Genomic DNA, 17,991 nt, shown 5'->3' on the forward strand with positions numbered 1-17,991 from the left:
CATCTTAAAAATTTGATCGTGTATTTGAGGCATTTAACGGCGAAATGACAAGCACATATAGCATCAAACCATCGAACTTCTTTTCTTTCAATACGATGTCGCTTAAATCTAGAATTTCCATTCCATGATTCAACGCCTCGTGGAAGAGATCAAATTTGGCTTTGTCCGCCATTTTGAAAAAGAGTCGAGACTGCGCAGAACGACCGGAAGTGGTGAATCGTAGACTGTTGCCGAGCTTGCCAGAGCTTGCTAGAGCTCAATGCCAGAGCTCTAGATCCGCGGCGGTGGCCAAGAGGATCGCAGCTCTGGGAACGAGAATGGTCCTCCGATCTAAAGGTCCCTAATGTTGCCTCGTTAAAGATTTTTGCTTGTTGTGCCCATATGTCCAAGAGTGAATTAGAATTTCCGTACTGAGCATCTACCGCGTGCCGGTGGCTCAGATCGTTGAGTCAGTCGGGCTGTCACGCGGAAGGCCGCGGGCTCGACCCGGCTGGATCAACACTCAGGATCTTGCAATAACTGAGCAGAAAAAAGTGCTGCCTTTGTAATTTCATCTGCAAATGGTGAGACTTCCAAGTCTTCTCGGATAAGAACTATAAACCGTAGGCCCCGTCTCACAAATATCTTCTATGTTCATAATTTCCCTATGAGACGTTAAAGAGCCCCCACAGTATTCGAGCAGAGTTGGGGATGAAGTCCCCGGTGTTGTGGCTGTCCTGTTCTCTCCAGCAGAAGTGGCCGGCTTGGCGATGATTTCGCTAAAAAGGTTTGTGGTGTATGAGGCCACCTAAGCAGAAACAGCCATAAATCAAAAAAGGACTTTACCGAGTGCTGTAATATGTAGACTGTAGATGTAGATATTTAATTAACTCTTGCATGTCCAAGGGCATTCTGAGATACGGAATAATATAAGTCCCTTTAATTCGGAAAAGGTTGCCATTAAAACCAAACAGCCAGAACATAATTCAGGACAAATGATAACGTAGAAATTTCACCTATTTAGGTTTTTTTTCATCAAAACAAAGGAAGAAAGTGTGAAGGTCTAAGCGTGAAATATCGCCTGCATAGTTGGTGGTTCTGCATGGCGGAACGCGAGAGATCTCGAGCGGCGAACGCGAGAAGGCAAAAACAGAACAGAACCGCCAGCTACGTCGAACCGTAAAATATAGGTCATGGATTCTGACTAGGATAATTAGGATTAGAAAACCGTGACTGAATTCTTCATTGAGTTGTCATTCACCCTTGTTTGCTTTTACATTTACATTTTGCGTTTATAAATAGCATCTTTCTCCCTTACTGTTAAAGAGTTAAAAGTTTTGTTGTCATCAGATGAAGTCTCGAGTGTTCGCAAAACTGCGCAAGTCCTGGGTCCTGGGTCGGCCGCCCCCTCGGGGAAGCTGATGACAAGTGTATGGTCACGTTATGGTCACGCGGATCGTCACGCTGGCAACATATCTCACCGTCTCACAAGGTCTCGCGGCATTAAGGCATCTTCACATGAGGAAATGACATGTGCGAAACTGATCTTGAAAAGGTAAGTTATCGAGGAACAACCCATTTCACCAGGAATCGTGAAAATGTATAAGTATAAAGTCTGAAATATTTGGACGGTTAATCGGCAAAGCTCCAATGATCAATTTTTCCTGCTGATCGAAACAAATGCTTAACTTTACAGGAAACTTTAGCTCAAATGATTGTTTGAATTAAAACCGAAATCTGGCTGGAACAAGTTATTGCAATTTGCAAGGGAATATTTTCCCGGAATGGAAGATTTTGCAACCTTGAGTTATTTTTATTCGGTGTAATGCAAGCCCACCTGGATATGTGCCATCTTCTGATGAGGTCCCCTCATTTATGAGTCAATGAGTCATGAGTCATTGAGACTCACAGTCAATATAGCAATAATTTATTGATTAAGCCTAAGCCCTCGTTTCAGTGATTAGGCCTAAGCACTCTCTGAAATTTTAGCTTTCATTTTATGGGTTAGGGTAACTGCACTAATGCGCCGATCAAATCAAAACTTCAACAACCCCCCTCCCCTGGGAAAACCTTGGGCTTTTGACTATCTTCTGTGCCCAGTGAGTGGGGAATTTTACCTTTGCCTGCGTGGGGTGGGGAAAATTGAACAAGAAGTGTCAGGTTTCAAATGAGTTTTTTTCGGGCACTGAAGTCGCTAACTGCTATAAAACACGTGTTTGGATGAGATGGAAGAGTTTAAAGGAAGAGATATAGCATTTGTGAGCGATTGGTTTACAAAAAAAGGTCTTTATCAACGACGACAGGAGCCGACAACGATTGTTCTTTAGTAGGGTATGACAGACAAATCCTAGGATAGGGTAGGGTATTTGAACACCATTTTGGCCAAAGGGGGAGGGAATTTGAACGATCCAATCTTTAAAAGTTCAAATTCCCGGGCTTTGCCCGAGAAGGGGGTTGGGGGATCGTTGTTGAAGTTTTGAGTTGATCGGCACATACCGGTAACTCATTGACTCATGACTCATAAATACTTGATACTCTGTCCCAAATAAAATAGTCATTACTTCAAACTGCAGAGGTTGGTCCCTTGGTATTTTCCCAGATTGATCATATTTCTCTCAAGCTGAGGGCAGCAACAAATGTTGGTGGACTGGCTGTACAGGACAGATATTACCACCTTCGTAAACTTCATGCCTGTTATGCGGGTAGGCTACTCTAGATTTTTTGTATGGGTGTAATATAATGAGCTATTTTTGGTGTGTACTGTAGGGTAGGGAACAAAAGCAGGAAATAGATTTGCACAGTTACTTGGTTTGAAGCTTGGGCAAAGCATGACCCCCTATCCCCAAGATACCCTTGATCCCTCCTCTCAATAGCCTTTTGCACTACACTCTGTGTATTCACTATATATTCATAAATTCTTTTCAATTTCACCTACATTAGGATCTGGCAGGTAAAAAAAATACAGGTCACAGATCACTGGTCGTTGTTTTACCAATACAGATTGTATCCTAAACATTCATAAAAGTCAACCTTAGGCCTAAAAACCTTTGTTTAGGCCTAAGTAGGCCTAAGGTTAGCTTTTATGAATGTTTAGGATACTTTCTGGATTGGTAAAACAATGACCTGTGACGTGTGACCTGTGACTTGTACCTTCCACGTTAGGATCGGAAGCAATTGACTGGTTTATTGCCAATGGATATGCAAGCTCAAGACTGGAAGGGGTTAAACTAGGCCAGGTTGGTTTGCCTAAATTTACCTTTTTGCTTTTTTATTAGAAATAAGAGAAATCAATGTAAAAGATTTAAGGCGACTTAATTAAATTTGTAAATGTTGTTTCTATCTAGGATCTTTTGGATGCGGACTTGGTCCACCATGTGGTTGATGAACACAATTTTGAGGACAAAGCGTTGTTCTACAGGTTCCGTCAAGATGGTAACAACAAGTTTTTGTAGGTCACAGGTTTTTGACATAGGCACACTATCTTGTATGGGTTTGTAAATGCCAGACCAGTTTCTTCAGAAATGAAATTGAACCTGTTTTTTAAATTTATTGCAGATCCCCCTCATCAGTCGCCAGCTGGGCCCTCAGTGGCATCCCTTAAGGCAGACTGCAGTGCAAAGACTAGCCATGTACAGAAGAGAGGAAGACTTATATGGCAGCAAGTTTTCATTGTTCTCAGACCAGGAGATGATACGCTTTATGAGTTCAGAACTGATTTGGTAAGATATGGACAGTGTTCTGCATACCTTTTGTACATAATGTGACACAAAATGAGCAGATTGGGTAATTATCTATTTTTTTTATACAGCACAGATCTCTGCCACCCACTCAGATCCAGAATTGAAAAGGTCTTCTTTGTAGGAGAAGGGAGGGAAGAGTGGGACTGGGAAGTGCTGGGTCATTTGTTTGCATGGCCTTTATGCAAGCATTGTTTTTGTTATTGTCATTATTATTGTGCCATCATCAGTTTCACTTTCGTTGTCAATATCATGATTAATTTTTCCACTATTATGCCATTTTACCATAATTATTTGGTTAAGAGAACGCACAAAATATGAGACAGTAATACACTGTACATAGTGTCCCAGATTGGCCGGTTTACAATGGAGCAAATACCGACAGAACAGGGTTTTTTTCAATAAAAGAACGCAATGCAAAGGCCAAGGGCTTCTGATATTTTGCAATGTTGCGATTTCGCATAATAAACTAAAATCGCAACAAATTGCATAATTCATGAAAAACCGCAGAATTTGTACAAAATTGCACAATTTACGGAAGAAAAGAGCCAAATCTCGCTTTTTCATAAGTTCTCTGATAATTTAAACATAATCTCAAGCCATTTTAGCTTTCAAAAGATGTCAAAAACTGGAAAGAATGAAGAAATATACAACCTGGCATTCTATGCATCATTTCACTTGTTGAGGAACTGGTTCTGGTTTTCGATAGTCAGCGACTGCTCATTGGTGACAATCCATTTCCCTAAATATTCTCTGAAGAAATGTAGTGTGAAAACTGCTGGATTGTCATTTGAAATATGTAGTATTTTCTTTTACTTGAAACAAACGTCCTCACGGATAAGTTTGTTGTTAAAACACCTAGCGCTTCTTCACAGGGGAAAAAAATCGTACTTCTCTGTATACATTTCAGCGAAAAACAGGGCAAGAAGGTACCCCAAAGAAACGTTTCATGTTGATGATGGTCTGTTGTTTTGCTCAATTTGTGCAATGTAGTGGTTGTTCATCTACAACAGTTTGTGGTGGACAAGCTACTTGAAGCTGAGTCATGTGACACTAAATTGGCAAAATGAGCCATCTCTGATTTCAGTAATTTAAAATGAGGCAACAAATTTATTTCAGATGTTTTCATCATTCCCTTGTGCTCAAATATGTTCTTGAACAGCAAGGAATGGATTGTGCTTCCCTTAGATCAAACAAACACCGTTAAATTAGCTAAAATGAAATTGCATAATTTGCTGCATAATAGACCCTTCTTGCGGTGTAATGAGACTTGAAAGTGCCACATAATTTCCAATTTTTTTTCACACCCTATCAGAACCCCTGCAAAGTGCAAGAATTAAACTTATCATCGCCTATCACTTGTCATTTTGTATATAAAGGAAAGGAAAGGAACTTCATTTAAATGTCTAGTCTAGTCTTCTAGCACTGGAGCACTAATTGGGGACACTTTAAACTGAAATAAAAAAATTAATGCAACTCAAATCAAATGTTGGTTTTTTTATGGTTTTGATATTCAATCAAATAAAGGACATTTGAATGGTTGGTCACTTTTGTTTTTGTCATTCATGCACGCCTTACTATCATGTATACAATGCAGGCAGAAGCCAAAATACTAGAAAATGACGCAATAGTGGAATAATGAATCTCTTTTTGAAATGTTTATGATATCATAAAATATGTGCGGACATGTTTTTGTTGCTTGTATTTTTTGTCACCCATTTGGGGCAAAAATATATGCGCATATTATATGTTTAAAACCATTCAATAAGACTGTTTTTATTTAGCTGGGATTACTAATAGTTAATTTACAATGGGCCATACCTCTGTGTTAAAGCAAGAGATCATCAATGCAATTTTTGGTTATGACTTGTAAAATTAGTTTCTGTGATTAAACTAGGTGGGGGCATGGGCTGCAGGGGAAAAAGTGATACAGCGCCTTCACCACAACCAGTACTAAATTCCTCCAGCCTCCAATTATATTGAGACTTAGGAAGACAGCAGTCACATGACATACGTCCCCATAGTTGACATCAGCTGAGAAGGGGATATTTCCTAGCATCAACAGGAGATGTGATCCTGGGAAGGGGGGGACTCCCATATAAAAATGACAGGGGTGCTCATTGGAAATTTTGCAAAGAACCCCAAGGTACCAAGATTCTGTCTAGTGGGCATGGCATGAAATTTTTCTCACCCCTAAGAGGTACCAAAACCGCTTTTTTAACCCCTAAAAGGTACGACAAGCACCCCCATCCTCTTTATGTGGGAGTCCCCCCCCCTCCCTGGGGAAGTGATAACTATTCTTATGCACAGAAACCTATTTTTCTGTAGCAATCAACACCATCTAAGAAGTATCCTGTGAAAGATGCTACTGTCAAACTGGATAAATCAGCAAATTTTTGCCTTTTGTTATCCTTTGCTGATATTCAGAGATCAGGTCAGTTGCCAAAAATCACTGTACAATCCCATAGTAAATAATAACACTTTAAATTATTTATTATATTTGATTGACCCTGTTCTTTGCATACAGACTTTGTGGTTTTTTTTTTTTGCTTTCAATAAGTGACCGTAAAACATTCTGCTGTATGGTACCGCCTATTTCATAATTATAATTTGCCTTCCAAGAACTAATTACCGGTAAAAGCAACAGGACTCTTAAAAAGTACATGTATCTTTCCATTTGTGACAAGTGACGAAGTACCTTTCGAAGCTTAAACAGGGGCAAGAGGAACTCTTCATAAAGACAGATATTTCTGTGATAATTTTGTGTACACAATGGATCATGGTAGTTATTGGCATGAGTGTTAAGAAGGAAAGTAGCAAAGGAACTTGTCATTGAGATAGCTCAGAAATATGAAGTTAATGTGACAGCAACATTTGCTACTTGTGGAAAAAGTGACGGCGAAGTGTTGGAGCAACATCTGCTCAAGAAAACTTAAAGATAGAAACACCATTGCATCTCATGGCATAAGGCCGCAAGACTTCATCTATTGCCCCATTCACACCGAACCTTAAACATGTTTAGTTAAACACGGTTTCAAAGGGTTTTCTTTTAAAATCATGTTTACTGATTTTTGTCAACTACAAATTTAGCACAGGTCAAAGCATGTGTTGAAACAAACCTGAATCTCATGGAAAATCCAGTCCTACATTTTTCTGTGACTGATTTTTATTTTGTTAAACCCAGTTTAATTAAATATGTCTTGTTGGTGTGAATGGGGTATAGGTCATTTATTAATGCTTTATTGAAAAGAAAAATAAGTGAAACACCACAACTCACAGATATTCATTAAGGTTTTTGTTTCACTAATTATTGAAACATCACACCATGAAGTCTGTTGAGTATGATCACCAAATTGACTAAACATGCCAGTTTGCTATTGCAGTAGTTTAAACTAAGTTTATTATCAATCATAACTGTACAGCTGGTGAAACGTCTGACCTACTGAGTAAAATTCATGTTTTGCTCTGTCTAGCCATGTACTTAATCTTCGAATTTGACAAGCCTGGATTTTGTACTTTCTACTGTCTACTGTCAGTCTGTCTTGTGGTAAACCTCTCATTAATGTTATTTAATCTTGTGTTGTTTAAATGTCAGACTTGCGGCTGGCCTTTAGCTCAGATGAAGAGCAGCTGTCATGGCTGAAAGCTTTTGAAAAGTCAGGAGCTGTAACTGGCCAAACCGAGGAGGTAAAAAATGGGCCTGTACCTTGTCGTTGTTGTTGGCAGAATGACAGAGGGGTTTTAGAAGGGCTCTGAGTCAGGGGTAGTGGAAGGGCTCATGAATGAGGTCAATGTCATGGCTGCAATTCTCTCAGAGAAGATGTGGTTGTGTATAAGGCACCAGATTCTTAACCAAAGGGCGTGGCTCTGCTGCTGTGCGAAAAAAACTTTGTTCCACACTCTCTCAATGATTGCATCAACACCAAGTGGATTGCGCTACCCACCTGATAAACCACTATCCAGTCAATGAGAATTTGCTATCCCAGTTTAGTTATCAAGTAGGTAGTGATTTATTCAATCCATATTGCCATATCCACCTTTGGGACAACCCAGGCCCTGGCTAGGTTGTCCCATAGTCACAGAAGAAATCATTTTTCAGTGCTTGAAACGGTCTATTAGCTTTGATATTGATTCTTCAATGGGTAATGTTTTATCCAACAGCAGTTGCCTTGCCAGATTTGTTTGATTTTAGTTGTGAATGGGATCCACATAAGGGAAAAATGGTTAAACTTCATTGGATACATCGCTATTCAGTGGACAATTCAAGTGCTTATCTACTGTTAAATGAATGTGACTTTTCCTTTGTATAGCAATATTAACCATTTACTGTATGCAACTAATGCCAGGTGTTCAAATTGGGGGTGGGGTGGGGGAGGGGGTATTAAAAACCCAGCAATTATCTCCTGCCGTGGCGTCTTATCGAGCCTTCATGTTGCATGGATGTTGGGAGGGAATGGGACGAGAGAATCACCTCTCACGCTTTTGGTCCACCCCCTTGGTGGCAATTTATTTCTCTCCCCAAACTTCCTCTGCTTCAGAATTTCAAGATGGCGGCTAAGAAGTTCGGGGAGAATTACGCTTAGCCCGTAACCACTAAAATACGCCTACACTGCAAGCCACGGCCATGTGATCCTTTGTGGCCAGGTTGCCAGCAACTTTATCTACTAAACATATTCATGTAACAGAAATAAACAACATATTTATTATAGGAAGTTGACGACAAAGTGAAGAACGCCGAATCTATTTTTGAGTTTAGCGCAAAAGATATCGATGGAAACCTTGTATCTCTCGAAAAATATCGGTAAGTAGGTAAATCAGTCTCCTTTTTTTCAAGTATTGCGCGCTTAATAGCTCAAATGAAGATCAAAGCAAGAGGAAAAGCAAAATTCATGTTCTCCTTGGTGATACATATGGAGAATTTCAGAGTTGCGATGTGTCGCTCTTTTTCGTTCCTAGCAAACGAGGAATCGTTTTTACGGAAACGTGGTCAAGTTCCTTCTTTGTGCGTACGCCCAGTATTTGTTTCCCGGGAAGCAAACACGTTTCTGGCTTCTTTAAGAAGCATTTTGCTTCCTGGGCATATTTTTCCTCCTTTGCCAACTAGAGAGTGGAAGAGGGGTAGTTTCTAAAGAAACTGTGGTGCTGCGTCGGTGGGGAAGTAGTATACAAAAATTTGGTTTTATCAACGGAGTTGATAATGTAAATTGGCCACCGTACAGAGATTCTAAAAGCTGACGTTTCGAGCGTTAGCCCTTCGTCAGAGCGAATGGATTCGCTCTGACGAAGGGCTAACGCTCGAAACGTCAGCTTTTAGAATCTCTGTACGGTGGCCAATTTACATTATCAACTCCGTTGATAAAACCAAATTTTAGAGAGTGGAAGAGGTTCTGTCGATTTTAGCTTATTTCTTGCCTGTTAACGACAGATATATAGAGGAAAATGTAAAACATAAGAGTATAGTCATGCTTTACTATAAGCAGCAGCCAGTCATAAACGAGATGCTAATTTTCTGTTTTCTTGTCTGCGGGGACCATATTTCTGCGTCGATGCTTCCCGCTGCGGCGTTATGGAAAATGTGCATCCCAATTCTGAATTACTCAAGATCGCAAGAATCCGTCGTCAATTTTCATTTTCAGGGGTTTTGTGACGTTAATTGTCAACGTTGCTTCATTCTGAGGCTTAACACAGAAGAACTACACTCAGCTTGTGGAACTGCACTCCACTTACGCTGATCGTGGACTTCGCATTCTTGGATTCCCGTGTAACCAGTTTGGTAATCAGGTATTCTTGATTTTGATTATTGCCATTCTACGAGTAGAAAACTTTTCATTGCAAGATTACAAAGAACGTAAAGGCCTCCCCCTATCATATGCGAATAGGTAACAAAAACATTAACTGCCATTTTAGTACATGTTATTCTGTTGTTCGGCATGCAATGGGCAAAAGCACAACTGAAAAATGACATTCCTAGGCAGTATTCGCACCTACGACCTCCGTTTGCACAGGTCGGATGCTCCACCCATTGAGCTAGCTACCAGTGGCGGATCCAGAACTTGAGCTAAGGATGGAGGGGGGCGGGGGACCGGTTTTTTTGAGTATGTGAACCCAAAAAAAATTTCAACCTCAATTTTTACAATTTTTTTTTTGCCAAAATAAGGGGGTGGGGCGGGCGGGTCCCCCGGACCCCTCCCCTAGATCCGCCACTGGCTACTAGAACTCACGGGAGCAGGGTCGCCAGAGATTTAGCATCACGTCTATAGGTGAAACGACAAACGTCGTCTTGCCGTTTCGAGTTTCACGTAAAATGGAGTGAAACTTGTGACTTTAGCTTCGCGTCACGCACGGCAACTCAGACTATACTCTTTCAATCTCGAGTATTTAGTTAAGAAGAAACGAAAACAAAAACTCGGAGTCTTTTTAAACCGCCATTGTTTGTAGGAAAAGACGCTAGATAAAATGAAAATTCTTACCTGTCAAATTTTGCGAGTTCCAATGAAGCTGTTTCGTGAGTCATCAGACTCATCGGGAGTTCATGAAGAGAATTTCTGTAGGGAGTCGGATCGGATATGAACGATCTTAAGCCATGAAACCTAAGTTTTCCTTGTTTGACTAACTGGAAAATGGTTTGGGGGTTCTTTTTTCCGCGAACAATTTGTTATGTACAAGAAAAACGAGCAGAAAATTCAACGTCTACGGCAAGACGTAGATTAGGGTTCATTACGATGCAAATGCGAACACAGGGAACCAACGCAAACTCACTGGCGTTTTCTTAATGAGAACTTTTTTTTTGAGAACTAAAAACACTGTAAGTTGATGCTTCAATGTATGTCGCTTTTGTCTAGGCTTGCGTCGCTAAAGTAAACCAGCTCTTTGATCCAATGACACGAAAAAGAAAAACTCTTCGGTAACAAAGAGAAGCAAGGAGCGGAATTTTTTCTTTTCTTTTTTTTTGCAATTTTTAGAGCGCTAGTGCGATATTGAGACACAACTAAACTTGATAAACACGTTCTCTAGGGCTTTTCTTTGATTGCACCAGACTCGTACCCAGTCGCTATTTACGTGCTTTTGGGGGAAAGAGGATTACATACTAGGTTGGATTAAGGCGCGCGAGGTGTCATGGGAAGGGTCGGCCTCTTCCCATAACTCCCCGCGCGCTCCACTTTATCCAGACCGCTTTCGCTTTGAAAGCCGTAAATAGCGACTGGGTACGAGTCTGTGATTGCACCTGACGTCACGGCGGCCATGTTGAATGTTGATGGCAAGAACAATAGCGAAAAAGTCTTTTGGGAATTTGATTCTATTATTATGCAAATCTTGTGCTTCATTTATTTTCCTATTGTTTTGGCACCAACATGGCCGTCTTATCACGTGACTGCAATCAAAGAATCCCCATCCATGTTTATAATTTCGTTTGTTATAGGAACCCGATGCAGAGCCGATAATAAAACGCTTTGTGGAGAATTATGGTGTCAAGTTTGATATGTTTTCCAAAATCAATGTTAACGGTGCGAAAGCGATACCTTTGTACAAGTACCTTAAGAGCCAACTGAAAGGAACTTTAGGAAGGTAATTTCGGTTTCTTCTTGTGTAGGCCGGAGGCGCTTGTCTTGAGATCCAGAGATCAGAGACATTGGCCACCAGGCTACTCCGCAATCCAAGCTAAAACAATGTTTGCATGTGTGCAACCCAAAATGAAAAACAGTAACTTTTTTTCACGTATTGCGGTTCTTTATTTTCAGATCGATAGTTCGAAAATGAATGTAGAAAAGAAAGAGTAAAATTATAAGACACATCACACCTCCTTCATTGGCTCACAGAGTTTGCCAAGAAAACAACATTAGGAGGGTAGCGAAACAAAAAAAGACACCAACTCTGGGTAATTGTGAGCTTTTTCAAGGAATTTTTCAAATAACAAAAATCCACACTGGTGACCATCTGAATGAACTATGGCTATTTTCATACGGTACCGGACGAACTTTCTACCCGTTCAAAAATTTGACCGGACATTTTGTTCGCACGGAACCGTGCAATATTTTCGCTCAGTTCACACGGAACTGACGAACCGGATTAAAATTTAATCTTTGTCAGTGGTTTTACTATCTGTTCATGCGCAGAGTGCTATTTTACGAAAACAAAATGGCTTTTTCCAGCTGAGTTACCACCCATCCATGCAACCACGCCTTTGCTATGCAAAAGATTTAGAGGGACAAGGTGTTGACAGCGCACAGGTTGAATTTTCGATAGTTCCGGCCCCCGATTTTGGCGTTCAAATTTTTGAACGGCGAGGCGTCTAAATTTTCGTGCGTTTGGTGTGGTTCCTTGTGACCCCAAAATGCACGAATTTTCAACCGGTAGAAAATTAGTCCGGTACCGTGTGAATGTGGCCTTAAGTTCTTTCACAGAATGATATATTTCCCTCAGATCCTCTCCTAAAGTGCATATTTTATCTGCTTATTTTTAGCTTTATCAAGTGGAATTTTGGAAAGGTAAGTAATAAATTAAAAAATGAATAATCGAGAACACTCCAATGAAAGTAACGCGGTGCCGGTTTTAAAGGACAAGTTGTCTGTCAGTTTTGAGCATGCGCAAAGGATGGTGATGGTGGTCGAGTTTTTCTTTGCGTATTCTCGGAGCGTAGAAATCTCGTTCTCGCATTCTCACCCGGAGCCCGGAGCTAAGAGTCGCCATTTTTGGAAACGAGGGACTATAAAACGTTTTTACGGCTCAAAAAGCAGGGAACAAGTTCGGAAAAATTCTTCGTGGATAAGATAAGACAATAAAATTTTTAAACGGGACAAAATGAATTTTTTTGAGGGAGGGGGTGTCTCTTTGTATTTGAATTTTCCTGTAGCTAACGCACCCTTGACCTTGTTTATTTGATCTTTCAGTTTCTTTGCAACCGTGAGGGTAAACCAGTGAAACGATACGCCTCAAATGTTCAACCGCTAGTAAGTGCATTTCCTTGTGATTTATTGGGGTTACTGTGGTTAAGGGTCCTGAATGGATCAAATAGGATCTAAGATGCAAATGGCATAAAGTTCACTGGTACCTCGATAGGCCAGTGAAATTTGGACTCTAGAAAGTGGGATTTGTAATGACACTGGGAAATGGCTCGGGTAACCTCAATCCCTCCTCAGGACCCTCTGTAGCGAAGATATCAATGACGTCACCTATTATCATTTATGTATCAACCAGAGCTCCAGTGGCTGTCGAAACAAAGAGCACTTAAAGTGCCCCTGTGATAAAATAACCTGACTGCGCAATTTTGAGCTTTGATTGTTATCCAAAGGCCATTTACTTTGAATGTAAGTTTTGGATTTCACGGTCCGCCATTGCTCACGTCCAAAACTGAAAAGTGACGTGAAATGCTCACTAGCCTAAAATTTCAGCGTGTGGATGCAGCTAATTATAAAAGCAAAACGGGAGTTTAAAAGTCTGAAAGCCCAAATTCCCGTGCGTACACACGCATTGCATTCTCAAACTGATGAGCCTCTGACGTCATTTTCTCCTCGATCCAGCTCTCTCTCATGATCTTAAAGTTAGTAATGGCCGACCATTAAATAGGAAAATCCCAGTTTAAAGTGCCCCTGTGACCAAAAAATCAATTCATATTTTTCTTTGGATTTCAAAACTATGTTAACAAAACACTAAGTGACCCACGTTTTAAGCCTTGATTTCAAACAGACACATCTTTATTTTAACTGTAATTTTCCTATTTAATGGTCCGCCATTACTAACATTATGTTCTTGAGAGAGCTGGATCGAGCAGAAAATGACGTCAAAGGCTCACTAGTTTAAGAATGCAATACGTTTGTACGCCGCAGAATTAATATGCTGCACGGGGGTTTTGGGCTTTCAGACTTTTAAACTCACGCTTTGCATATATAATAAGCTGCGTTCACACGCTGAAATTTTAAGCTAGTAAGCCTCTGACGTCACTTTTCCCTGGATCCAACCGTCTGAGGTCCAATCGGTCAGTTTTGAACGTGAGTAATGGCGAACCGTGAAATCCAAAACTTACACTTAAAGTAAACGGCCTTTGGATAAAAATCAAAGCTCAAAATTTTGCCAGTCAGGTGTTAAGCAAACACACTTTCAAAATCTGAAGGAAAAAAGGAAGTGTTTTTTTTATCACAGGGGCACTTAAAAAAAACAGGTATCTTTTTGAAATCAAGGCTTATAACTTTGGTCGCCTAGTGTTTAGTTAACAAAGTTTTGAAATCCAAAGAAAAAATGAGAATTGATTTTTTGGTCACAGGTGCACTTTAAGTTTCACTAGGAGTAGGCGCATTAGAATAAAAGAGGGAATGTTTGTAAAGGAATATCGTACCCCATAGAGGTTTTCATGTCTTTTAGTGTTGGGGGGTGGGGGGCTTATGCACTAGTGAAAATAGACCCCAACTCCTACCTATTGCGCCAAGCGTGGACAGCAAGTGTTGGTAAATACCGAACCCCCAGGTTCGGTTTTTGAAATGCGTTAAATTTGTTTTACGCGTAACAGATTTAGTTTACTTTGGTGCTGGTTGTGTCTTTTATTGGTCAGTGGGGTGCTGAACTACGTTTCTTGCAGCAGAAACAAAAGTCAAATAGTCTGATGTTGTGTGTTCTGTGATGAGATGTGGTTAATAAAAGGAAGAGATAGAACCGCGGTCTTTAGATGCTTGTTTTTCGAATGATGCTCACAGACTTCGCAAATCGAAAACAGAATACTGATAAGCCGAATCACAAATTCCCTCGTGTCAATGATGAAAGAAAAGCGGAAGCACAAGGATCAACCTCCTGGGCCCAGTTGTTGTTGCTACTCCCGGACTAAAAATTAACTAAGGCGTTTATTTCTCTACTCCCAAATGCTGTTCAACGCTGATATTCAGCAAACCTTTACATTGGAAGACGTCAATCTTGAAAAACAAAAATAAACAAAAGAAACTTTCATCAAAAGGTTGAAAACATGAAACAAAAGTCTACGCTAATCCTGGATTAAGTTAATCGGCTTTCGAACAACCGAGTCCTAGTGGAATACCACGAACGAACTACGGCAATAGCTAAGGGAATATAACCTAAAAAAGATCAATTCGCGTCGATTATTCCAAGTTCTTAAGCAAAAATTTTTTTAAAAAAAGCAAGTTAATGAAGTGATATGAATGGTGTGAATTTTTGAAGAGAAAATTGAGTGCTTCTCTCCATTTTGAGATAACCCGGATTTTAATTTATTTCTTACAGTTTGTTTTTGTTTTCCCCTTAGGATATCGCCAAAGATATTGAGGCCCTTCTGTAAACATAGTAGCAGAGATCTGACGTTCCGAAAGTATAAAGGATCGGTCCTTTCCGCTTCACCACTGAAGTTCAAGACACCGCGCTCTCAAACAAAGAAAACATCTTTAAGTCTCGCATAGAACATCATTGCTGAAGAGTAATTACGCCGAAGCTAGATTGATTAAGCGTAAGCTTTGATTTTAAAGTGTTAAGCTTTGTCGTAAAGTTTGGTACCCGACCTTTTGCAGTGTTTGATATTTGTGTGTTGCCGAGTGATAAATAGAGCGTTATCAAATAGTGTTAAAAACATTGTCCGCGAGCTGCTAGCGGTTTAGTGGTCGAGTGGTTAGGTGACGGGTCAATCAGCATTCCCAGATTCGAGTCCTATGTCCATTCACTTGGGTTGTTCTTTTAGAAAATATATGACCATTTCCTATAATCCATATCAAGCTTTCAATCTTCTAAATTAACGATAATGATAAATCCAGGGCAAATTAGGAATTAACGATAATCGTTAATTTAAAGCGCAGCCAACAAAGCGCAGCCAACATTTACACCTCGTTCCCAGGACCTCTCCCATGGCCAGCCCGGAAGTCAAGGGAGAGGTCGTGGGAACGAGGTAGGTTGCAAGAATTTGAACCGAGGCTCCTGCTGGTGGTCAGAGCTTGACTTGAACCCAGTATCACTCGGCCACACTGACTTACGGACTTACGGACTGATTAATTTTTCGGTTGACCTATTGATAATTTGCCAAGTCGGATTAATAACGGGAGGATTTTTTTCTCCCATGGTATCCTGGTAAAGTTATTTAGACGCATTTCCATTTGCAGTTAGATAATTTTCCTTTGCAAATATTTTTTTATTCTAAACGAAAAGTTACAAAATTTTTCTCAGCATGACCTGAACCATGCATTACTCCTCTTTTATGAAGACTTACTTGGAAACTACGTTAAAGTAGAATAGTTAAGTCGGATGAGTTAGTGCAGGCCCAGAGGAGAGTGGCTCAGGCTTTAGTCTGAGCCCGAAGTGCAACTGGCTAAATTAGGTTCAGCCTCTTCCTCAAAGCGAGGCCAAGTGGGTTGAGAATATACTACTTTCGATATATTAAAATTCAGCTTGATAGTGAGGCTTAGAAGACACAAACAAAATTAATGAATAAACCTGTTCATTCAGTTTCCTTTGTTTGTGTTTCCTAGGCCTCGCTGCCAATTTGAATTTTAATATATCGAAGTGATAAGCAAAAGTAATCCTTACCACAAGCTTCGGACTCGCTAAGAAAGAATAGGTTTGAATAATCTTTGTGATAGCAGTAATAAAACCTGTAGAGAAATTTGCAAGTGGCTTATATTTTTTCACAAACCCTTTACACCTGTCTTTAAAGGCCCAAAAGTCATTGCGGTCGTTTGTTTTTGTTTTTCAAATGACGACTTGTCCAAATACGTGATGTGATTGGCGAAAGGCATTCAGGCGAATCGAATAATCACGCGGGAAACAACATGTCAGATATTTAGGTAATTTCGTGTTACACGAAATTCAGTCAGGGTGCGCAATGACTTTTGGGCGAATGTGGGCCTTTAATTTTTGGCGTAAAAAAAAAAGCAGACGTCAAAGCACTTGAAACGCGGCGAATTACGTGGTTGTCCATCGGTTCAAATCATCTCTCTGTTATGTTGGTCTCCTTAATAGAACTGTGACTACGCCTAATGCACCTTCAAGATACCTGCAGAGTTTTCACGTGAAACAAAGAAACAGCGGCCGTGTTGGAAGAGTGAAATATTCTTTTGGGAATTGAACTCTATTTTTACGAAAATTATTTCTCTTGTTTTAGTATGCAAATATGACTGCTGGTCGCATCAGCGAAAACTCTGTAAATGTTGTGCAAATCCCAACGTGGAGTGGCAACTGTGCGCATTTTGCATTGTGTTCACGATGTCATCCTTGAAACAGTTCTTGTTTGATAAAAACAACAACAACAACAACAGCACAATGTCCGAACCATTTTATGGGTCTAGGGAATGGACTTCTTTTGATCAGAATTCACTCGGAACAACAGCAGCTGGCAAAACATTATCTGCCCCCTTTTTTAGCTAATAGGCGTCAGTTTGGACCCCCTACAAACCGTATCTTTTTATTGCGTCAGCAATAAAGCGAACTGAAAACATTTTTGCAGCTCTGAGGAAAAATGGCCGACAAAAGCCGTTTGGACCGGAGTTGACCGAGGCAGGAATTGATGCTTTAATCGACAATACTACCCCCGGGAACACCAAAAAGCCACAAAATTTGGCATAAAAATACTCAATGATGAATTTTTTAATGCCTACCTAATTATTATTAGTGGTAGTGTTATTATTATTATTATTATTATTATTATTATTATTATTATTATTAATTATTTATTATTATTATTTTTTTTATCGGGTACATCTTTTTCGCAACGTTTTTGACTCTTGCATATCGTTAGTTATTAACACTGACACTTCACTGACCTTTTTAGACTAGCTTGAAAGAGTTGTTGATCCTGATTATTCTGCTCGGGCTTGCTGTATATAAAATAATAATACCGCGCCGAGTTGGTTATCTATCACTTCATATTCACCGCGCCCTCGTAGAATAATTGTTAAATATACTTGGAAGAGGACTAAGACCTCATGTTCAAACACAAAATAAGGCTTTGTCGAAAAGAAGTACTTAAGCGACAGTATACCTCTGATTTAGCTTTTATTGCATCAAACGCAAAGAAAGTTCACATGTTTTTCAAATCGCCAACGAGGGCACGGTACCTTTTGTCCAATCACGCTCAAGAGGGTCGTGAAGGGGTAAAATGTGAATTGGGATTAGCCTTATTTTGGACTGGGAAAATGGGATTTACTCACAGGGACTGGGATTTAGCCACTGGGAATGGGATGAACAATTATAAAATGGGAATGGGATTTCTTTTCTTCAGCGGTCTTTGCTCCAATATTTTGAAATAGAAAAATCAAATTTCGTAGCAATAGACCTTGCACTCCTCAGTAGAGACCGT

The 17,991-nt window shown here is 40.1% G+C and overlaps 1 protein-coding gene and 1 long non-coding RNA gene across 2 annotated transcripts in view; one reads left to right on the forward strand and one right to left on the reverse strand.

The window, feature by feature from the left end:
- The first annotated feature begins 1,420 nt into the window (after positions 1-1,420).
- LOC138024317 (1-phosphatidylinositol 3-phosphate 5-kinase-like) lies at positions 1,421-16,299 on the forward strand. Its single transcript, XM_068871474.1, has 13 exons — positions 1,421-1,534; positions 2,579-2,681; positions 3,142-3,215; positions 3,324-3,411; positions 3,535-3,698; positions 6,045-6,150; positions 7,312-7,403; positions 8,426-8,517; positions 9,353-9,497; positions 11,137-11,282; positions 12,178-12,202; positions 12,605-12,664; positions 14,959-16,299. Exons 1-9 carry the CDS (start codon positions 1,511-1,513, stop codon positions 9,390-9,392), a joined length of 783 nt encoding a protein of 260 aa, XP_068727575.1. The 5' UTR covers positions 1,421-1,510; the 3' UTR covers positions 9,393-9,497; positions 11,137-11,282; positions 12,178-12,202; positions 12,605-12,664; positions 14,959-16,299.
- The window catches only part of LOC138024319 (uncharacterized), a 45,141-nt gene continuing 36,536 nt past the window's right edge, over positions 9,387-17,991 (reverse strand). The window contains exons 3-5 of the long non-coding RNA XR_011126976.1: positions 17,456-17,509; positions 10,187-10,261; positions 9,387-9,524 (exon numbers count right to left, since the gene is read on the reverse strand). This is a non-coding gene — a long non-coding RNA (uncharacterized lncRNA). The remainder of the gene's footprint in view (positions 9,525-10,186; positions 10,262-17,455; positions 17,510-17,991) is intronic.

The sequence above is a fragment of the Montipora capricornis genome, chromosome 11 (assembly GCF_036669925.1).
Source record: "Montipora capricornis isolate CH-2021 chromosome 11, ASM3666992v2, whole genome shotgun sequence".
Classification (NCBI taxonomy): Eukaryota; Metazoa; Cnidaria; class Anthozoa; order Scleractinia; family Acroporidae; genus Montipora; species Montipora capricornis.